Here is a 17,304-nt window from a genome sequence, read left to right as displayed (position 1 = left end):
TGAACCAAAGTAGCTGTCTAGTAGGCAGGTGGGAGCAGTGAGTGCCTCACCTGGCAGCTCTCATTCTAAAGAAGATGGGTAGCCCGGGAGGGTCATGACCCCACTTCTGCAACCAACCTTCCCTTTGAAGAGAGATTCTGGGGCACCCTGTTCTAACCCTTCTGTGGACTTCCGCATGGCCTTCAGACCATTCCAGATGACTGGCTCTATGCTCTCTGCCCTCGAGGCAGCTCTTTCACTGTTTTGTGTGCACACTGCATCTCCCCAGCTAGTCTGTAAGCTTTACTTGGGCAGGAAAGGCAACTGTTTTGTATCTTTCTGTGTCTGCCTCTATAAAGAGCTCCTGGGAGCTCAACAATTTAGTATGTGCAGGTTGAAAGAACCCGATGCTTCGGGTTTCAAATGCAGCTGTCAGATTTCTGGTTTGACTTAAAGAATACATATATATATTTGTCTGTGTGTGGGCAGTCTTGTGGAATTTAGGATTAATTTTTCATGAGGGTTGTGAGTTTGGGAGAAATTCTTCAAGGAAAGGCTTTGGGACTGGGCACAGTGGCTCACACTTGTAGTCCCAGCACTTTGGGAGGCCAAGGTGGGAGGATTGCTTGAGGCCAAGAGTTCTAGACCAGCCTGGGCAACGTAATGAGACCCTGCCGCTATTAAAAGAAAGAAGAGGAAGAAGAAGAAGAAAAAGAAGAAGAAGAAGAGGAGGAGGAGCAAGAGGAAGAGAGAAGAGGCTTTAGAATAGCTTTCCTAGGAATTTCTTAAGAATATAATCTTCTCTCCATCTTGTTAGAGCAAGTAAGAGGCTCTGGGGCTGGGAATGGTGGCTCAATGGTAGGGGGTGAGTAGCAAGATGACTTTATTTTATTTTATTTTATTTTTTTAGATGAAGTCCCCTTCTGTCACCCAGGCTGGAGTGCAGTGTCGCGATCTCAGTTTACTGCAACCTCTGCCCCCCAGGTTCAAGCAATTCTCCTGCCTCAGCTTTCCGAGTAGCTGCGATTACAGGCATGTGCCACAACATCCAGCCAATTTTTTGTATTTTTAGTAGAGAAGGGGCTTCACCATGTTGGCCAGGCTGGTCTTGAATTCCTGACCTCAGGCGATCCTCCCACCTCGGCCTCCCAAACTGCTGGGATTACAGACAAGAGCCACTGTGCCCGGCAGGCAAGATGACTTCAAATTCTTGCCCTGTTCACATTGCCAAGTTCAAGCAGGGTGTTTTTCATATTACTTTATTTCCTCTACTGTGAAGCGTGTTGAAATGTGGAAGTTATTTCACAAAGTTACCACGGTCTTCAAGAGAGAACAGATACACATGCAGAGTACACATACACACCTGTATATGTCGATGGCAACAACATGGAGGAAATGAACTTGTGCATGGAGAAGGGGGCTTTTTTAAACACAAAAACCAGCACATGGTGTGTGTGTTTGGGGGAGGGGGGCCTGTAAAGCCAATTTACCTTGAATCCCCTCTGGCTTACAGCTGCAGAGAGCGACGGAGAGAGCAGACATATTCTAGATTGGGCAATGGGATGATGGAGATTGCCTTGCTGCTAAATGAGTCTGGGTTTGCAGGATCAAGGGAATGACCTCTTCCCCGAGGGCCTCATCAACCTTGAGGTTGCAAGCTGTGAATAAGATGCAGAAGGGGGGCTTATCCAGGCCCAAGTTGCTTTCAGCCATAATAATATGTCAACTTTAAGCAGGAGCCTTGGAGAAACCAGCTGCAGCTAGGATGAACGCGGCGATTGTAGCGGAGTACAGGAGAAGGAGGCTATGATGAAATGGGCCCTATTTTCCATAATTAGCCAAAGAGAAAAGTGAGAAGGAACGTAATGGGAATTTCTTGAAGTTAGGGACCCAGCTAACTTCAAGACCCAATTTCTTAAAACCTCTGGAACTTTTTGCAATCTAACTTGGGGGTGGGTACTGTGTCTTACTCATTTCTAGAACATCCATCCCCTACGCCTCCCACCAACATACACATGCAAAGGGCTGAGAAGGGGCATCATCCCTTGGAGGAAGTTAGAGGGAAAGGTGAAGTCGAGGCAGCCTTGTCCCGGCCGGGTTCCACTTGGAGACCTGCCAAGCTGCTCACCTAGGCCAGGCATGGAGGGTGGAGAAGCCTCTGGGGGAGGGACAGTCCATATAGAAAATAAATTACTGCAAGGAAAGGGGCAAATATTTAGGACTTGTCCTGTATTCGAGAATGATTTAAAGTATGGAGTCGCAGATTCGGAACATGAGCGTCGGAGGGACCTCAGAAGAGCATCTGTTCTTCTTTTTCTTTTTTGAGATAGAGTCTCCCTCTGTCGCCCAATCTGGAGTGCAGTGGCATGATCTCGGCTCACTGCAACCTCCACCTCCCGGGCTCAAGCGATTCTCCTGCCTCAGCGTCCCAGTAGCTGGATTACAAGCCTGCGCCACTACGCTTGGCTAACTTTTTTGTATCTTAGTAGAGACGGGGTTTCACCATATTGGTCAGGGTGGTTTCGAACTCCTCAGCTCAGGCAATAATCTGCCCGCCTCGGCCTCCCAAAATGCTGGGATTACAGGCGTGAGCCACCGCGCCCAGCCAGGAGCATCTTATCCACCTCCTCGGTTTGCAGATGCGGGAACTGAGAAGGCACCACCCCGAAAGGGCATACAACAAACGGGAGCCGCCTATGTCCTCACCTGGGCTCACTCACGATGGGAATGAGCCCCAGCCTGGGGACCATTGTGCCCTTTAGACCCTAGAGACGAGCGACACCATGCACACGGCCCATGGCTCTTCCATATTGGGATCCCACGGGGCTCCTCCACCGAGGAAAATCACCCCAGGGAGAGGGCCGGGCGGAAGACTCGGGCCAGCTGTTACCCCTACCAGCCACTAGGTGGCACCGACGCGTCTGTCTCCGAGGCGGAGGCGCGTTTTCAAACATGGAGGGCTTCGTGGAGATGTCCAGATGCTCCGCCCCTTCCTCTCTGTTTCTCAGGAGCCTCCTCCCGGGGGGTGGAAGTGGCCAGGCCGCGCTCACCGATGGAGAACAGATGGCGGGGGCGGGGCTGCTGCTTCCTCCCTCCCCGCCCCCACACAAACACTGTGAACGCTGCTCCCAAACCCGAGGTTGGGCAAGGGGGCCGCAGGACCCGTCGACGCCACGGGGGCCCATCCCAGGCTTGAACCACCCCCCTCCCATGACTGCTTCCTGGTTCCTTGGGCCATGCTTCTCCTTGGCTGTTCCTCCTGAGGCCCAGCCAGGAGGGCGTGTGCTCTGTTCACCCTGGAGCGGGAGGGGCCCCCGCACATCCCTGTGGCCAGCTGGCCAGATGCAGGCCCCTGCGGGAGCCCTGACCCTGCAGCCCCTCCGTCATTCCCTCACTCCTCCTTCCCGGAGACCTGGGCCAGCAGGGCCAGGGCGATGTCTGGTGCCGGGGAACCGCGCGGCGGAGCAGCAGCTTTGCCAGAAGGGATCCGAGGCCGAGGAGAACTGGGTTTCTCGGCCTCTTTGAGCCAGAGCTGCCCAAGATGGAGGAGTCCCCAGGGGGACTTTCTGAACCTTACCTCCGGGCCGCTTGCTGGGCCAGGACCAAGATCAGATGTCAGGCAGTCTGTGGCCCAGGTGTCCCCAGGAGTGGCGGGTGGGGGAGGAGAGAGAGGGGACACCAAGTCTTTAGACACATCTGTGTTTCTGGAGCAAAGGGAAACCACAGAAGGCCAGGAGTTTGGGTGTGCACTGGGTGTCTTTCAACTGGGTGGTACCAAACCGAGCCCTTGGAAGTCTCGCTCCTGAGGCTGCAGCAGAATGGATGGCTTTTCCCTGCCTCGAGGGTGGGATAAGGGAGGCAAAGCTGGGAGCAAGAAAGGGAGAGAGAGAAAACGAATGGTGGGCACAGGCGCCTGGGCCCCAGCCTTCAAGTGCGGTCAGAGCAGATCCGTGGCGGAGCAGGGCCTAGATGACCACGGACTGCAGGAGGCGGAAGCACATCATGAGGTCCAGCGGGATGGGCGGCTTCAGGTAGTTCCCATCCAGCCTCAGGTAGCGCAGGTGTGGCACGTTCTCCAGGTCCGAGGAGAAGTCATGGAACGCGACGAGGTCGTTGGGGCAAATCTGGGTTCCGTTGATTTCTACGGAGAAGGAAGAGAAGTCAGCAGGGAATGGAGGTGGAGGGATCAGGACAGACCGAGGCTGGCAGCCAAGATAAGGAAGGGGAAGAGAGAGGACACCGGACAGCCAGGACTGCAGACTTCTCCCTGAAACTGGCTGGCTTTAGGAATGTGTGATCATAGATGAGCTGCCTTGACTCCCAGGCTCAGTTTACTCATTTGTAAAATGAACCAAGTTGAAATTGATCAACGACTGTTCTTGCAAGTTCACTCTAGAGAACTGGAAGTACATTTTGAGCTGGGCCTTCAAGAATCGATAGGATTACAACAGGTGGAGATCTAGGGGATGGTGTTCTGATAGAGGAATCTGTTCGAATGAAGTTGTGGAGGCCAAAATTCTGCATATGGCCCAATCTGGGACTAGTAATAGTGCAATGTGGTGTACTAAGGAGAGTAAGCTGGAAAGTAGTTAGGCTTTCAAACAACATTTCACTAAAAGGCTTTTGATCTCTGGTCTGAGGAATGGCAGTGAACAGGACTGTCTTTATGAGAGCAATGTTATTAAGAGGTTACTTGAACCATGGTCTCCTGGAGTGTTAAATCTGGAAGGGTCCTTGGGATCCCTATGTTCACGTTTATGCTGTACAAAGATGAATCTGGCTACAGTGTGGAGAAGCAATGGAGTGAGATGAGATCTGAAGCCAGCACGTGGATGTGAAAATTACTCTGCAGGTTTTCCTTTGAATCGGATGTGAGGCATGAGGATGGGCAAAAGATGGTAACTGAAATAGGGATGACGAGAAGAGGAAAGACGGTCTGGGGAGAGCTCCAGAGCCCCAAGGACACGATAAGCCTACTGATTCTGAAGGGTCGGTCCATGGCCTGAGATTCCATTTCCTCCATCACCTCTTGTTAGATGCCTGTGGCACCAGGCATACCAGCATTTAAATGAACTGTTTTATTATCCCTAAGCCTTGCCTCACTTATCATTTATGGAAGAGGAGGAGGAAGAGTAGGCATCATCTTCATTGCGGTTGTCTTCCTCTTCCTTTTCCTCCTCTTTCTCCTTTGTCACTGGAGTCGCAGAAGGGCCCTGACACAGGGGTTTTCTCTTATGAGCTTTGTGACTTCAGGCCATTACCTAGCCACCCTGATGCTGAGTTCTTCAATCTGTGAAATGGTAAGAGGGGTGCCTGCCCTGTAATCAGGGAAGAGAATGTTGGCAAGAGCATTTTGCAAACTGTTTGAGGACAGTACCAGTGGCAGCGTTACTGTCATCGTGAAGAACATAATTGTCACACTGACCTAGGTCCCACTGAGCCCGTTCTGTCTCTGAAAGGCACAGGAGACAGGCTGGATGGGGGTGGGCTCATGTGGGTGAGGTGTGAGTCTGACTTCAACCTCAGAAGGCTGGGATATCCCCCAGCAACCTGTTCTTCCATAATCTGGTAGAGACCTATTAGCTATTTATTAATCAAGGTATCTTTTCTGTCTACATTTTGGCCTTATAGCTTCCTGGAGGGGTAATGTGTTTTATTTTCATGTGCTGTCTCCAGAGTAAAATTAGACACTCTTCCCCCTTTCCCAAACTTTTTTTCTAAGATTAAAAAAAATTCTCCCCTACTTCTTGAAATTACCCCAGATGAGTGAATGGATCTATTTCCCATCCATTTGTTTCAAGACTGTAGAGACCAACAATCTATGGCTTGGAAACTAAAGGATCCCCAAATATCATTCTAGGGGTCCTGCTCTTTTCCCTCAATCCCTTTCTTCCCTTCTGCTGCTGCAACCCTTGTGTGAATGTAGGCTGATTTTGTTCAAGAACGAGAAAATGTTATTTCACTTCTAAATCTTTCTGCTGACGCTCTGCTCAGAGCTGAAATTTTTGATTGAAGCAAAACTGCAACTTCCAATCTCCTCTCCTGGGCTGTAGCTGATACTACAAGTCCAGAACCCTGTAAATGACACTTAGGCAAACTCTCCCTTAAATGTAGCTCAACATTGCAACCTTCCAGATAGATTCAGAAAGCACTGGCATACAGACCTTTTCTTCCTGGCTGCCACATTTTTACCAGTTGCATACTCTGAATTGAAACCGAGATTCAGGCTTGGGAAGAAGCGTCCTCCCACAGGGACAGGGTTTCTGCAGAGGGCAGGCCCAGGACATTTCAAGATACGTATTTAAATGTCTCTGTTCTGTTTTTAGCACAAAGTCTAGGAGTATATTCCATGGCTACCCTACCTATAGATCCAGTTGCCAAGGAACTGGGGCTGAGGAAGAATGAAGGAAGAAAACCTATGACCCTCCAAGTATGGTATCCTGGGTACTTTCTCCATATTACGTCTCTGTTACATCTTCCTATCACCTTTGCGATAGAAGATTATTATTACCATTCTCACTTTACAGATGAGGAAACTTCCCAGAGAGGTCAAATATCTTTTCAAGGTCACCTAGATAGCAAGTGGCAAGGCCATAAATTGAAATCCAGTGCCTAAGTGGATGCTTTTGATACCACCCCACCCCGAGGCTTCCTAGAGAGGGTGGAGGCGCTCCACGAGCCAGCCTCCTTGCCTGCGGCCCCGCCCCGGCCCAGCCCACTCACTCTCGATGCTGTTGTTGTTGAGGTACAGGTGTTCCAGCCTGTTGTTGATGGCGGGCATGCTGCTGATCCTGTTGTGTGACAGGTGGAGCACAAGCAGGTTGGAGATGTTAAAGGAGTTCTTGGGGAGGCCCCTGTCCGTCAGCTTATTATAGTTGAGTCGAATGAAGGCAAGGTTGGGAAAGCTCTTGAAATAACCGTTAGGGATGGTCTCAATCTTGTTGCTGTCCAGGTAGAGCTGGTGAATGGCGGTGGGGACCCTGGGCGGCATCTTTCTCAGGATGTTGTGGGCCAGGTTGAGCTGCATGAGGTTCTTGAGGCCCTGGAAGGTGTCGGGCTTGAAGACGCCGTCGCTCAGCCTGTTGTGCTGGAGATCCAGGAGGAGCAGGTTCTCCAGCTTGCTGAAGACGCCAGGCGGGATTCTGGAGATGTGGTTCTGGCTCAGCCGCAGCTGCTCCAGGTTCCGGGGCAGGGCTGAGGGGACCTCTTCCAGCTGGTTCTTCTCCATGTAGAGGAACACTAGGCCGGGCAGTTTCTCCAGCACCCTCTGGTCTATCTTGCGGATCCGGTTGTTGTCCAGGTTAATCCATCGCAGGCCTGTGGCATTCTGGAAGGACTCCACCGGGAGCTCAGTGATGAAGTTGTTCTGGAGATACAGGTAATGGATGCGGGGCGGGATGATAGGGACCTTGCGCAGGTTGCGGCTATCACAGTAGAGGGCAGATGGGAAATCGGGAGGGCAGTAGCATTCGCGGGGACAGTCAGGGAAGATGGATGGAGGGCCTGGAGGGAGGGGAGGAGGCAGGTCTGTTGGCTCTGCTGGTTCATAAGGCTGAGGAAAGCTGGGTGTGGGCCGGGGCCTGGGTCTGGGTCTGCGCCCGGGCCCAGTCCCGGGTCTTGGTCGTCTTGTTGGCTGGCCTTGGGCCACCGAGGCCAAGATGAGAAGTGGGAGGAGCCAGCAGAGGGGTGACCTCATGATCCAGGTGATGCACCTGCAGGGAAAAGACAGAGGAGGTTATTAGCCTTGGGCCCTCAGTCACTAGATGTCATGTTTTCAAAGCCACTGTTGGGCAGAACTAGAGCTCCAGGGAAGATGGGCAGAGCTCAGGGAGCTGTAGAAGCATCTCCTTGTTTGCCTGTCCCCAGCAGGTGAGGGAGTAACAAGGTCTTGGGGCAATGGATTCCCTGCCCATTGGCTTAGCCACTTGCTATGTTGAGCCTACTCTAAACAGGGGGCGCCATGCTAACAGAAAGCATATGGGGCCAGGCACGGTGGTGCACACCTGTAATCCCAGCACTTTGGGAGGCCAGAGTGGGTGGATTACCTGGGGTCAGTAGTTAGAGACCAGCCTGATCAACATGGTGAAACCCTGTCTCTACTAAATACAAAAAAGTTAGCTGGGTGTGGTGGTGTGCGCCTGTAATTCCAGCTACTTGGGAGGCTGAGACAGGAAAATAGTTTGAACCAGGGAGGCGGAGGTTGCAGTGAGCCGAGATTGCACTCCAGCCTGGGCAACAAGAGCGAAACTCTGTCTTAAAAAAAAGAAAGCACACTGGACTCTGAGTCAGGAGTCCTGGGGCTTGTCAGAGAAGATCCTTAACTACTCTGGCCCTCAGTCCTCCCATTCATAGCTTGAGAAAATCATCAGTGTCTTCGAGAGAGATGTTAGGATATATAAAGCATATGTAGAGTCCTGGGTGCTAAATCCAGAAAGGTCCTTAAAGATCCCATAACACAGTGGTTTTCAAACACTGCCTTCATTTCTGTGGAGCACCCCTGTAGGGAGGAGACTGAGGAGGTGGCCCTGGGGTGCCCTCAACCCATCCCCATGCCAACCTGAGCAGCTCTCTTTAAAAAAACCTATTATACGTATTGACTTTTAGCCAAAGCATTCATTTGGGGGAGGGTGTTTCTTCAATAAAAATGGTTTGAAATCCACCAATCAACTCCAGACCCCACTGTTTACAAAAACTGAGGACTGGAGGGAAGAAGTGACTCTCCAGGGCCAGTGTGCTGTTTAACAGCAGACCCAGGACAAAAACCAAGGTCCCCTCCCTTCCAGAGGAGAGCTAGTGTGGATCTTGGGAAGGGAAGGAAGTGCTGCCGACACCTTTGCATCCACCCTGGCTCACAGATGCTCTGGCCTCCCCACCCCTCTCCCCACTCCCCCCGCTTGGCTCAGAGAACACTGGTCTTTGCCATTGGGAGATATGCCAAGAATTTCTCCCCAGATGTGGAGGCTCCCAGGAAATAAACAGTGGAGGGATTGAAAGATGTGGAGAAAACACTTTCCTTTCTTTTGGTCTGGCATTGCTGCTCCTGTATCCTTTGGAGTTGGTAGTATTGAGGTGGGATATCAAGAAGAACCTCCTGCTAGCCTCGGGAACACTGAAATATGGAGCTGAAAGATGTTTGGTGTTGCCCTCCTTCCCATCGGCCCAGTGACCCTCCCGATAGGGCCATGTGGTTTGAGTTGAATTGAAACTGGGGAAATAACAGACCCATGGCTGCAGACAGAAAGCCACAGCCCCCACAGGCATCCTCCCCTGGACTAGGCTGGGAGGGGATGCCCTGTACCTTCCCCTCTCCAAGGCTGTTATTCCTATGACACCTCCAGCCATGATCCCTGTTCCCACATTGCTTCAACTGGCCCTCCTCACCTCTTCCTCAGAATTGGGGTGTCCTTTCCACTGCCTCGAGGTCTGGCCACACTGGGGATGCAGGCTTCTCTGAGATAGGCTGGGCTGGAGTATGTCCCCAGCTTGCGTCTGGGCCCTGTGATCCCTGGGTTGATTCAGACACCCTGCCTCTCCTGCCTTCCCTTTGAACCCATGTCAGCTTAGACTCTTTTCTTCCTTGACCCAGCGCCTGGCTCCTCGCTGGCTTTGATCAAAGGAAGGCAACAGAAGCCACTCACCAGCTGCTGAATTCTAGGTCAGATGCTCAGGAAAAGCTGAATGTGACAAGAAATGGGAAAGAGAAGGGCTTAGCCATGGGTGTATAGAGGGTGTCTCACCGCAGCTTATGCATACAGACACACACACACACATACACACACACACTCTTGACCCCCCCAGTCTGCACACTCTCACACACACCTCTTCAGGTCCCATGCACATAAGCAAACTCACTTATCCTGTGTGTGTGTATATGAACGCTTATGCAGTATACTGAGTATTGGAAGGGAAGAAGGAAGGCAGGAGGGCAGGAGGGCAGAGACCATCTTGCAGCCTATGTTGCTTCTCCACCTTCCTCTAAGGTGGTCTCTTTCAAGGCAGGCCTCTCCAAGGGGGTCTGGAAGGCCATTTCCCCTGGCCTCCTATCACAAAGGATCTTGGAGTGAGGTTTTTGGCTTGATCTCCTGTTAAGGATATAACATTCTCAGAGATACATTGCAAGGATTAAAAAGAGAAGGCATTAATTGCAAAACTTTAAGCTTGAGTCTTGTTGGCTGAACCCTACATCACTTGTAATTGGTGAACTATGAATTAACATTCTGTCCTGTAATTTTCTGGAAAACAGAACAGTCATCTTGCATATAAATTAAGGGGGTGGTTAAAGCATCAGTATTCTAAAACAAACATTTCTAAAAGCCTCAAGTTTTGTGACCCTGATTAAAAAAAAAATTCTTTGTTTTCTAATCACCCAGAAGCCTAGAAATGAGCAAGGAATCTTTCATACCATGAGACCCCCTGTCTCAAGGAGGCTCCCAGCACTGGTGGGGGGCACGCGGTGGGAGGTTTCTACATCCCTTCATTGCCTTTGTCACCGAAAGCATGTGCCAGGGACTAGGCACCAATTTGCCCAGGGCTTCCAGCAAAAGCAGTGAGGCACCGTGGCTGTGGCCTGTGCTGGGAGTGGGTTTCCTTGGCTCAGTACCAGGGCAGCCCTGGTCTTCATTGTCAGGGGTGAGAGGAGCAGGCAGGCCACTCACAGCTCCACCCAGCAGGCTGGCCGCCCCACCTTCTCATCCACAGTAAACACAGGCCTTCCTCAACCCCACGTGCAGCACCAGACCCTTAGGGAACTTATCTTTTCCCTAGCCCTCTGACCCTTTCACATTCCAAACCTCTGGGCCTAGCCAAGTTCCTCCCAGAGCCAACAGGAGGAGGTTCCCCAGGATATGCTCCCGGGAGCAAGTCATGTGGGGAAACTGAACCTGCTCTCCTCCCCTTCTCTCAACCCCAGGGCTGAATCAGAACCATTCAGAGTGCAGGGATGCTTCTCAAGGAAATAGCGTTCATTGCTAAGGCTTTTCTCATAGGGTGACGCCCCTTCCTGCTGGAGCTTTGCCAGGAGGCAGGATGAGAAGTCATGACAGATGACAGCACGGCCATTCTCTCTGGCAGTGCTCCGTAATGTCCTAGGTCTCTGAAATCAGAATCTGTGTGACAGACTGAGGGTATCCGGACTCCATGGGTGGTCATAGTCCCTCCTACAAAGCCTCAGAGCCACACTCTATGCTTCTGCCTTCTAGAAACTTCTGTCCAATCATACAATTCCTTAGGATGGGTCCATGTCTGTGTTTTTAAATTTTTCTTAGGCTTTTGCAAGTGCACCTCTCCTCCCACAGCTTTCTACTGGGCTCTGCTCATTGCTCGACAGTGAAGGCTTATTGACCACCTACAACAGCCAATTGCATGCAGCTCTGTTCTCCACCATCGGTTCTGGAAAAGCTGCTGCTTCATGGAAAAGAAAAGCAGTTGCTTTGCCCAACCCAACATTCACTCTCCACATTTAAGAATGTTTCCTAAGAGAATCTTAATTTTTTTTTCTTTTTTCACTCAAACAAAAATGAGATGGGGGTCTTACTATACTGTCCAGGCTGTTCTTAAACTCCTAAGCTCAAGTGATCTTCTCACCTCGGCCTTTCAAATTGCTGGGATTACAGGAGCAAGCCACCGCACCCGGCCCCTTAGAGAGTTTTAAATTCAGTTTTCAATTCCAACTATTGTGGATCTGGGCTTGGCTCCTGGCTCTGACTCTCCACCCCAGGCTCCTCATCTGTGTGAGGATCAAACCAGATCATGCATTTGAAGGCATGTTATAAAGTGCACAATCTCTGCAAGTGGCAGAGGCTTACTTACTCATTTATTTGTTTATAAAAGCACAGATTCAAGACTCCTTGATTTTTTTTTAAGACAGGATCTCTCTTTGTTCCCCAGGCTGGAGTTCAGTAGTACGATCACAGCTCACTGCAGCCTCAGCCACCCTGGGCTCAGGTGATCCTCCCATCTCAGCATCCCGAGTAGCTGGAACGGCAGGCGTGCACTACCATGCCCGGCTAATTTTTGTCTTTTCTGTAGAGATGGGGTTTTATCACGTTGCCCAAGCTGGTTTTACCCCTGAGCTCAAGCGATCGGCCTGCCTTAGCCTCCCAAAATGCTGGGATTACAGGCGTGAGCCACAGCGCCCTACAGAGTCCTTGATTTTGAAAGTGAGATAGTCCCCTTCCCTATCTATCTAATTAATTTAATGTAAAGGTCCAGGACTGGTGGAATATTTATGCTCAGGGCAGGGATGGGTGGAGGTCCTGATGGGCTTGTCAAGTCATTAGGAGCAGCTGTTATTTAAAGCCAATTGGTTTTGTGTGGAGAGGTTGAGGTTGGGCTGGGAATGAGGTTGGGTTTGTCTTCCAGGGCTAGACGGGGTTAGCAGCAGGGTTCTCCACACTCGGTGCAGGCATTCTTCTCACGTGTCAGATCTTCTAATTGGTCAGCCCTAAGCCTCCATGCCTTGACCCAGAGCCACCCTGCTGTGCAGAATGGGTGCCTGTGAGCATTGGAACAGACCCAGAGCTATGCCTGTGAACATTGGAACACCCCTCTCTCTTTCTTCCCTTCTTTCTGTTCTCAACCTAGAGATCCAAAAGCTATCCTGCTGTCTTTATCTCTTCCTGTGGTCCAGAAGGGAGTTGGAAGCAGGGGGAATCAAATAGTCTTCACCAGTTTATGAGCAGAGTTAGCAGAGGAGCGAGTCTAAGGCCCCCATTAGGGCTGACATGGTCCTGAGATAACAAAGGGGCAGTGTGGGGCATGATGACTTCAAGCTGCCCCTTTCCTGAAAGGTGAAATGATGCAAGGGTGAGCCTTCCTGGGACAGTGGGAGGAGAGCTTGTGGTGCACTAGATTCTTGCCCCTCCACCCCTACCTGGTGATGCAATCCTGTTCTGGGTCTCAGTTTTCTTATCTGTAAAATGGGAATAACAAAATCTTCCCTGTACCTGTATTCCTTACCTAGTTGTCAGAAACAAGTGTGGTTAGCAACTTTAAAATGCACTACAGATCAAAAAGTGCTAAAAATACAAATAACACTATTATGGAGAGACCATCTGTCTCCCCAGTGTCTACCACAAGGCAAAGTGTAAACAGAATGAAGATTTTCTGGCCTCAGGCCACCAGTCTGGAAGAGCAAATTTTCCATTCTGAGGGATGGAGGAGAAACCAGGGTGAGACGGCACTTCTCTGACAGCCTGCCGCCTACTATATTCTTCTCTGCCCCGCTCCCCCAGCATCTCCAATCCTTGAAGAAAGCCTAGGACAGTGTGTCTGATGCCTTGAGTGGTTATAGATCTGACACCCAAGCCTGCAGTTCTTCAGATGCTTAGCTGGATAGACGTAGGCAAAGCAATTGCTTTTCTCATCTATAAAATGGGCATGCTAACACCTTCTTTTCTGTTTTGACGGTTAAATGAATCATTACATGCAAAGTGAGTGTTCTGTGAATGTTAAGGTTTTGTTGCTATTATTTCAAAGTAATGGGGTCTCTTTCCTTCCAGCCTGGCTAGAGGGCAGACCCAGGGGCTGCTCAAAGGCAGGGATCCTTGGGGGTGCTGGCTCTTCTACACAGAGCAACTGCCTCCCCTTTGTGGCTTGTGAGATCACACTTGGGTCTCAGAAACAACAAACTGAGGAGACCCTGGAAGACCCCAGCCACCTGGGAAAGCTTGTTCTGTCTTTCTAATTCACCAGCTTCTCACCCATGCTTTTTGCAACAGGTGAGGGGACACTGGCTGAAGGCGCAAGCCTGCCTTCCTCAGCAGGCTGTGGAGTTCCACTGTGATTCATGACTTCTCCAAGTCTTGTGCACTCAGCTTTTTGCCCTTTCCAGCCTTGAACTACTTCACTCACATGCCCAATAAATGGGGTTGCCCGCTAGGGAGATAGAGAGGGAGTAAGGAGTTCAGTCCACCCTCTGTGAGAGTCCAGACAGGCAGCTGCTGGGCAGGAGAAGCAGGGACCTAGAAGGGTTAGGGGAAAGGCCCAGCACATTCTCCTGGGGTCCTGGGGCAGGCAGATTAGCAGGTGAGAGGAAACATCAGCTCTGTGGAGCCATCTTGGGGGAACTGTCTTACTGGAATATTCCTCTGTGGTAAATGTAGCTGCCTGTGCTTGCAAAGGAGGAGAGAGGGAGGCAGCTCAGATGAGATCTTCCCTGTTTACTCCCACTCCCCAAAAAGGATGGCCTATTTGGAACACTCTGGAGCTCCTTTTCCAGGACATAGTCCTTCTGCCCAGCTAACACTGCCAGTCTTGGGCTCATGAATTACAGCAAAGCTCTCTCTCAGGCCCCTGATTCATGTTCTCAAGTCCTGGTGGACCATCAGAATCTCCTGAAGATTCCTGGGTCTTGATTCTGTAGATCTGTAGTGAGAGCCAACATCTGTATTTTTGGTAAGCCCTCCACACTCCTCCCTCTCCTGCCCTCAGGTGACTGTGAAGATCAACTGTGTGTGTGACCCCTGATCTCCCTACACGCTGCCTGCCTTGGGACAGACCCTCTCTATGAATGGAATGGAATGAGCAGGGGAGCAGGAGAGGGACCGCCCTTCAGTTGCCCCCTCCCCAACTGCTGAAGAAACTGCTGTCTTTCTTTTTCCTCCTCTGCCACAGGACCTTGTGCCAACCTGAATGGTTGGAATTATTTCAGAAAGGCTTTAAAGAAAAATATTTTTCTGGCTGTCTGCAAGAAAAAAAAAAAATGAACTGCCCCCAGAGCTGGGAATTAGGACCTTCAAGGATTGGAAACTGGGTTGCTTACTTTTCTTTCTTTCGAAAAGCCAAGTGGTTTGGACCAGTGAGACAGAAATTCAAAGCTGCTGAAAAGACACTGTGCAGGTTGGAAAGCCACTTTTCTCTCCCCCCTACCCAGTCAAGCCCTGAATAATGGAGAAACCCTTCCAGCTTCTGCTCTTGCTTGTCACCTCCCTATTCGGCCTGAACTTGGGACAAAAGATTTTCTTCTGGCTTTGCCATCTCAGCTGGAAGACGTGCTTTATCTTTGCTCTGATGGTTGGGGAGGCATGTGAGAGGGCAAGAGACGAGATGCAGGGAACGTGTGTGCGTGTGTGCTGATATTGGTGAGGATATCTGGCTCTGCACGTCAGATGCAGAGGGTAGAGGTGAAGGGACAGGATGTTTTCATTTGGTGTGCCCGTGCGGGGTGGTGGCAGTGAAAGTGCAGCCTGTGTGTGATATGTGTGACTTCGACAATATGTGACAATACAGAAAAGGTGCAAAGAAATGGGTTCTGGAGTCCGGTTTCTATGGAAACACCTGATATGTAGAATTATTGTTTGCAGCGTGGCTGTCTGTGCTACAACAAACATCTGTAGCAGGAAAGCTTAACTTTTGCAGCAAGCAAATATAGGGGTGATGAAAAGGAGAAAAGGCTATAGGAAAGAAATTAGGAAAACTAAATTTGAACTCATTTGAGAGGAGAAAAAGGTGGGAGGAAGGAAGGAGTGAGAATAGAGACTAGATCGATAAAAGTTGGACAGATCGGAGGAAACTTACTGGATGAAAGATTCTTCCCAGTCTGTCGCCCATCTCCCCACTGGGCTTACCTGCACACACCTTCCTCTCCTCTCAGCTGTGAGTTTAGTCCTCGTCTTCCACCCCCTCCCTTTGGCGGAGCTGTGGCAGCAGAGAGCCAGCTAGAAGTTCTGATCTCCCAGTGGTGCGTGCGTGCTTGTGTTTGCCTGAATTTTCTTCCACCAGATCCTATTGGGGTGGGGAGGTTAGCTTAGGGGGAGGGAGGGGCAGATCATAGGGAGGGAGGGGAAGAGAGGAGGGAGGAGTGAGGGAGGGAGGAGAGGAGAGAGGGAGGGAGCTTGGGAAAGGAGGAATGACAATAAAGTCTTTATTTGGCAGCCAAGACTCCCAAAGACTTCATCCACACACCATGCCCACTAACAGACTCATTTTTAATAACATTTCCTTCTGCTGCTGCTGCTTCTGGAGAGGGGTTGTTTGACCCATGTTTGGAAAACAAGCCAAATTAACAGAGGGAAAGGACATGAAAGCAACCTCTGTGTAAGCCAAGAGTGGACGGTGGGGTCCAGCACTAGCCTGTGTAATTCCTAACGATTGCCTTCCCTTCTGGGGCTGTTGCTCCTGTGGTGTTAAATTCCTAAGCCAGTCAGGGGTTTGGGACGCTTCCTCTGAGCAGTGACAGTCTTTTGCTAAGTTATCTTCTCCAGGAAGTTGCTAAGGAAGTGGAGTCTCAGACTGGCATGGGAGATTACTTCAGTTTGGCTGCTAGAGAGCTGTTCTGAGAACCAGAGAGGGAGAAGTCTGGCCTGAGTTACACAGCAAAGTTAAGGCAGAATTAAGATTTAATGTAAGACCTAAAGGCACTATTCCTAGCTCACGCGGACAATGTAGTGGCTTCTTTCAGCTTCTCCATAGCACACTTAGGGGAAATTTGGGGGCTGTATGTCATCACACAGAGTGATGGGAAATCCAAATCTCTCCTGTGCACATCGGCATCCCAGAAGACCCATTCAAGTAACACTGTTACCTCTAATAACAATCCTCTACCAGTGCTCCTCAGTTAAGAAAGCACAACACACTTGCAGATAAGTAGATGTCCCTCAGAACTTCCTGCCATGGCCGGATGCGGTGTCTCACACCTGTAATCCCAGTACTTTGGGAGGCAGAGGCAGGTGGATCACCGGAAGTCAGGAGTTCGAGACCAGTCTGGCCAACATGGTGAAACCCGTCTACTAAAAATACCAAAAAATTAGCTGGGCATGGTGGCGGGTGCCTGCAATCCCAGCTACTAGGGAGGCTGAGGCAGGAGAATCGCTTGAACCCGGGAGGTGGAGGTTGCAGTGAGCTGAGATAGCACCACTGTACTCTAGCCTGGGTAATAGAGTGAGACTCCGTCTCAAAAAGAAAAAAAAGAAAAAAAAGAAAGGAAAGAAAGAAAAGGAGAAGGAAAAATAAAAGCCACACCTTTCTCCAACCCCCTTCCACTCCAAATCTCCAAATCTCCAAATCTCATGGCTTCACACCCTGTTGGTGAGGTCTTGCTGGAAGACAGCACGGCTCCTCTCCAGGTTCACATTAACCGTGGCTGTGCCAGGCTGCTCAGGAACTTCATTTCCTCCAGAGTCACGTTAACCGTGGCTGTGCCAGGCTGCTCAGGAGCTTCCTTTCCTCCGGGTTCACGTTAACCGTGGCTGTGCCAGGCTGCTCAGGAACTTCATTTCCTCTGGGTTCACGTTAACCGTGGCTGTGCCAGGCTGCTCAGGAACTTCCTTTCCTCCGGGTTCACGTTAACCGTGGCTGTGCCAGGCTGCTCAGGAACTTCCTTTCCTC

At 50.6% G+C, this 17,304-nt stretch overlaps 1 protein-coding gene across 4 annotated transcripts; it reads right to left on the bottom strand.

The window, feature by feature from the left end:
• Positions 1-1,222: 1,222 nt before the first annotated feature.
• PRELP (proline and arginine rich end leucine rich repeat protein) lies at positions 1,223-15,690 on the bottom strand. 4 transcript variants are annotated; one of them, XM_012459420.2, is made up of 4 exons: positions 15,546-15,690; positions 9,618-9,653; positions 6,703-7,691; positions 1,223-4,120 (listed from the first exon to the last, which is right to left on the bottom strand). In XM_012459420.2, exons 3-4 carry the CDS (start codon positions 7,673-7,675, stop codon positions 3,945-3,947), a joined length of 1,149 nt encoding a protein of 382 aa, XP_012314843.1. In that variant the 5' UTR covers positions 7,676-7,691; positions 9,618-9,653; positions 15,546-15,690; the 3' UTR covers positions 1,223-3,944. The 4 variants fall into 4 exon arrangements, with proteins under 4 accessions (XP_012314843.1, XP_012314842.1, XP_012314844.1 ...); XM_012459419.2 differs by lacking the exon at positions 9,618-9,653; XM_012459421.2 differs by lacking the exon at positions 9,618-9,653 and having other exon boundaries at positions 15,556-15,690.
• Between the last annotated feature and the right edge of the window lie 1,614 nt (positions 15,691-17,304).

The sequence above is a fragment of the Aotus nancymaae genome, unplaced genomic scaffold, assembly GCF_030222135.1.
Source record: "Aotus nancymaae isolate 86718 unplaced genomic scaffold, 86718_ANA_hifiasm-v0.15.2.pri h1tg000039l, whole genome shotgun sequence".
NCBI classification, from domain to species: Eukaryota; Metazoa; Chordata; class Mammalia; order Primates; family Aotidae; genus Aotus; species Aotus nancymaae.
The sequence above is the reverse complement of the archived record's forward strand: the minus strand, read 5'-3'. Positions and strand labels throughout refer to the sequence as shown.

Excerpts from the sequence above, each read along its gene's own strand:
- PRELP (XM_012459420.2), bottom strand. The coding sequence starts at position 7,675 with ATGAGGTCACCCCTCTGCTGGCTCCTCCCACTTCTCATCTTGGCCTCG. Across the intron at positions 4,121-6,702 it reads CAACAACAACAGCATCGAGA|AAATCAACGGAACCCAGATT; the intron begins GTGAGTGGGCTG and ends CCTTCTCCGTAG.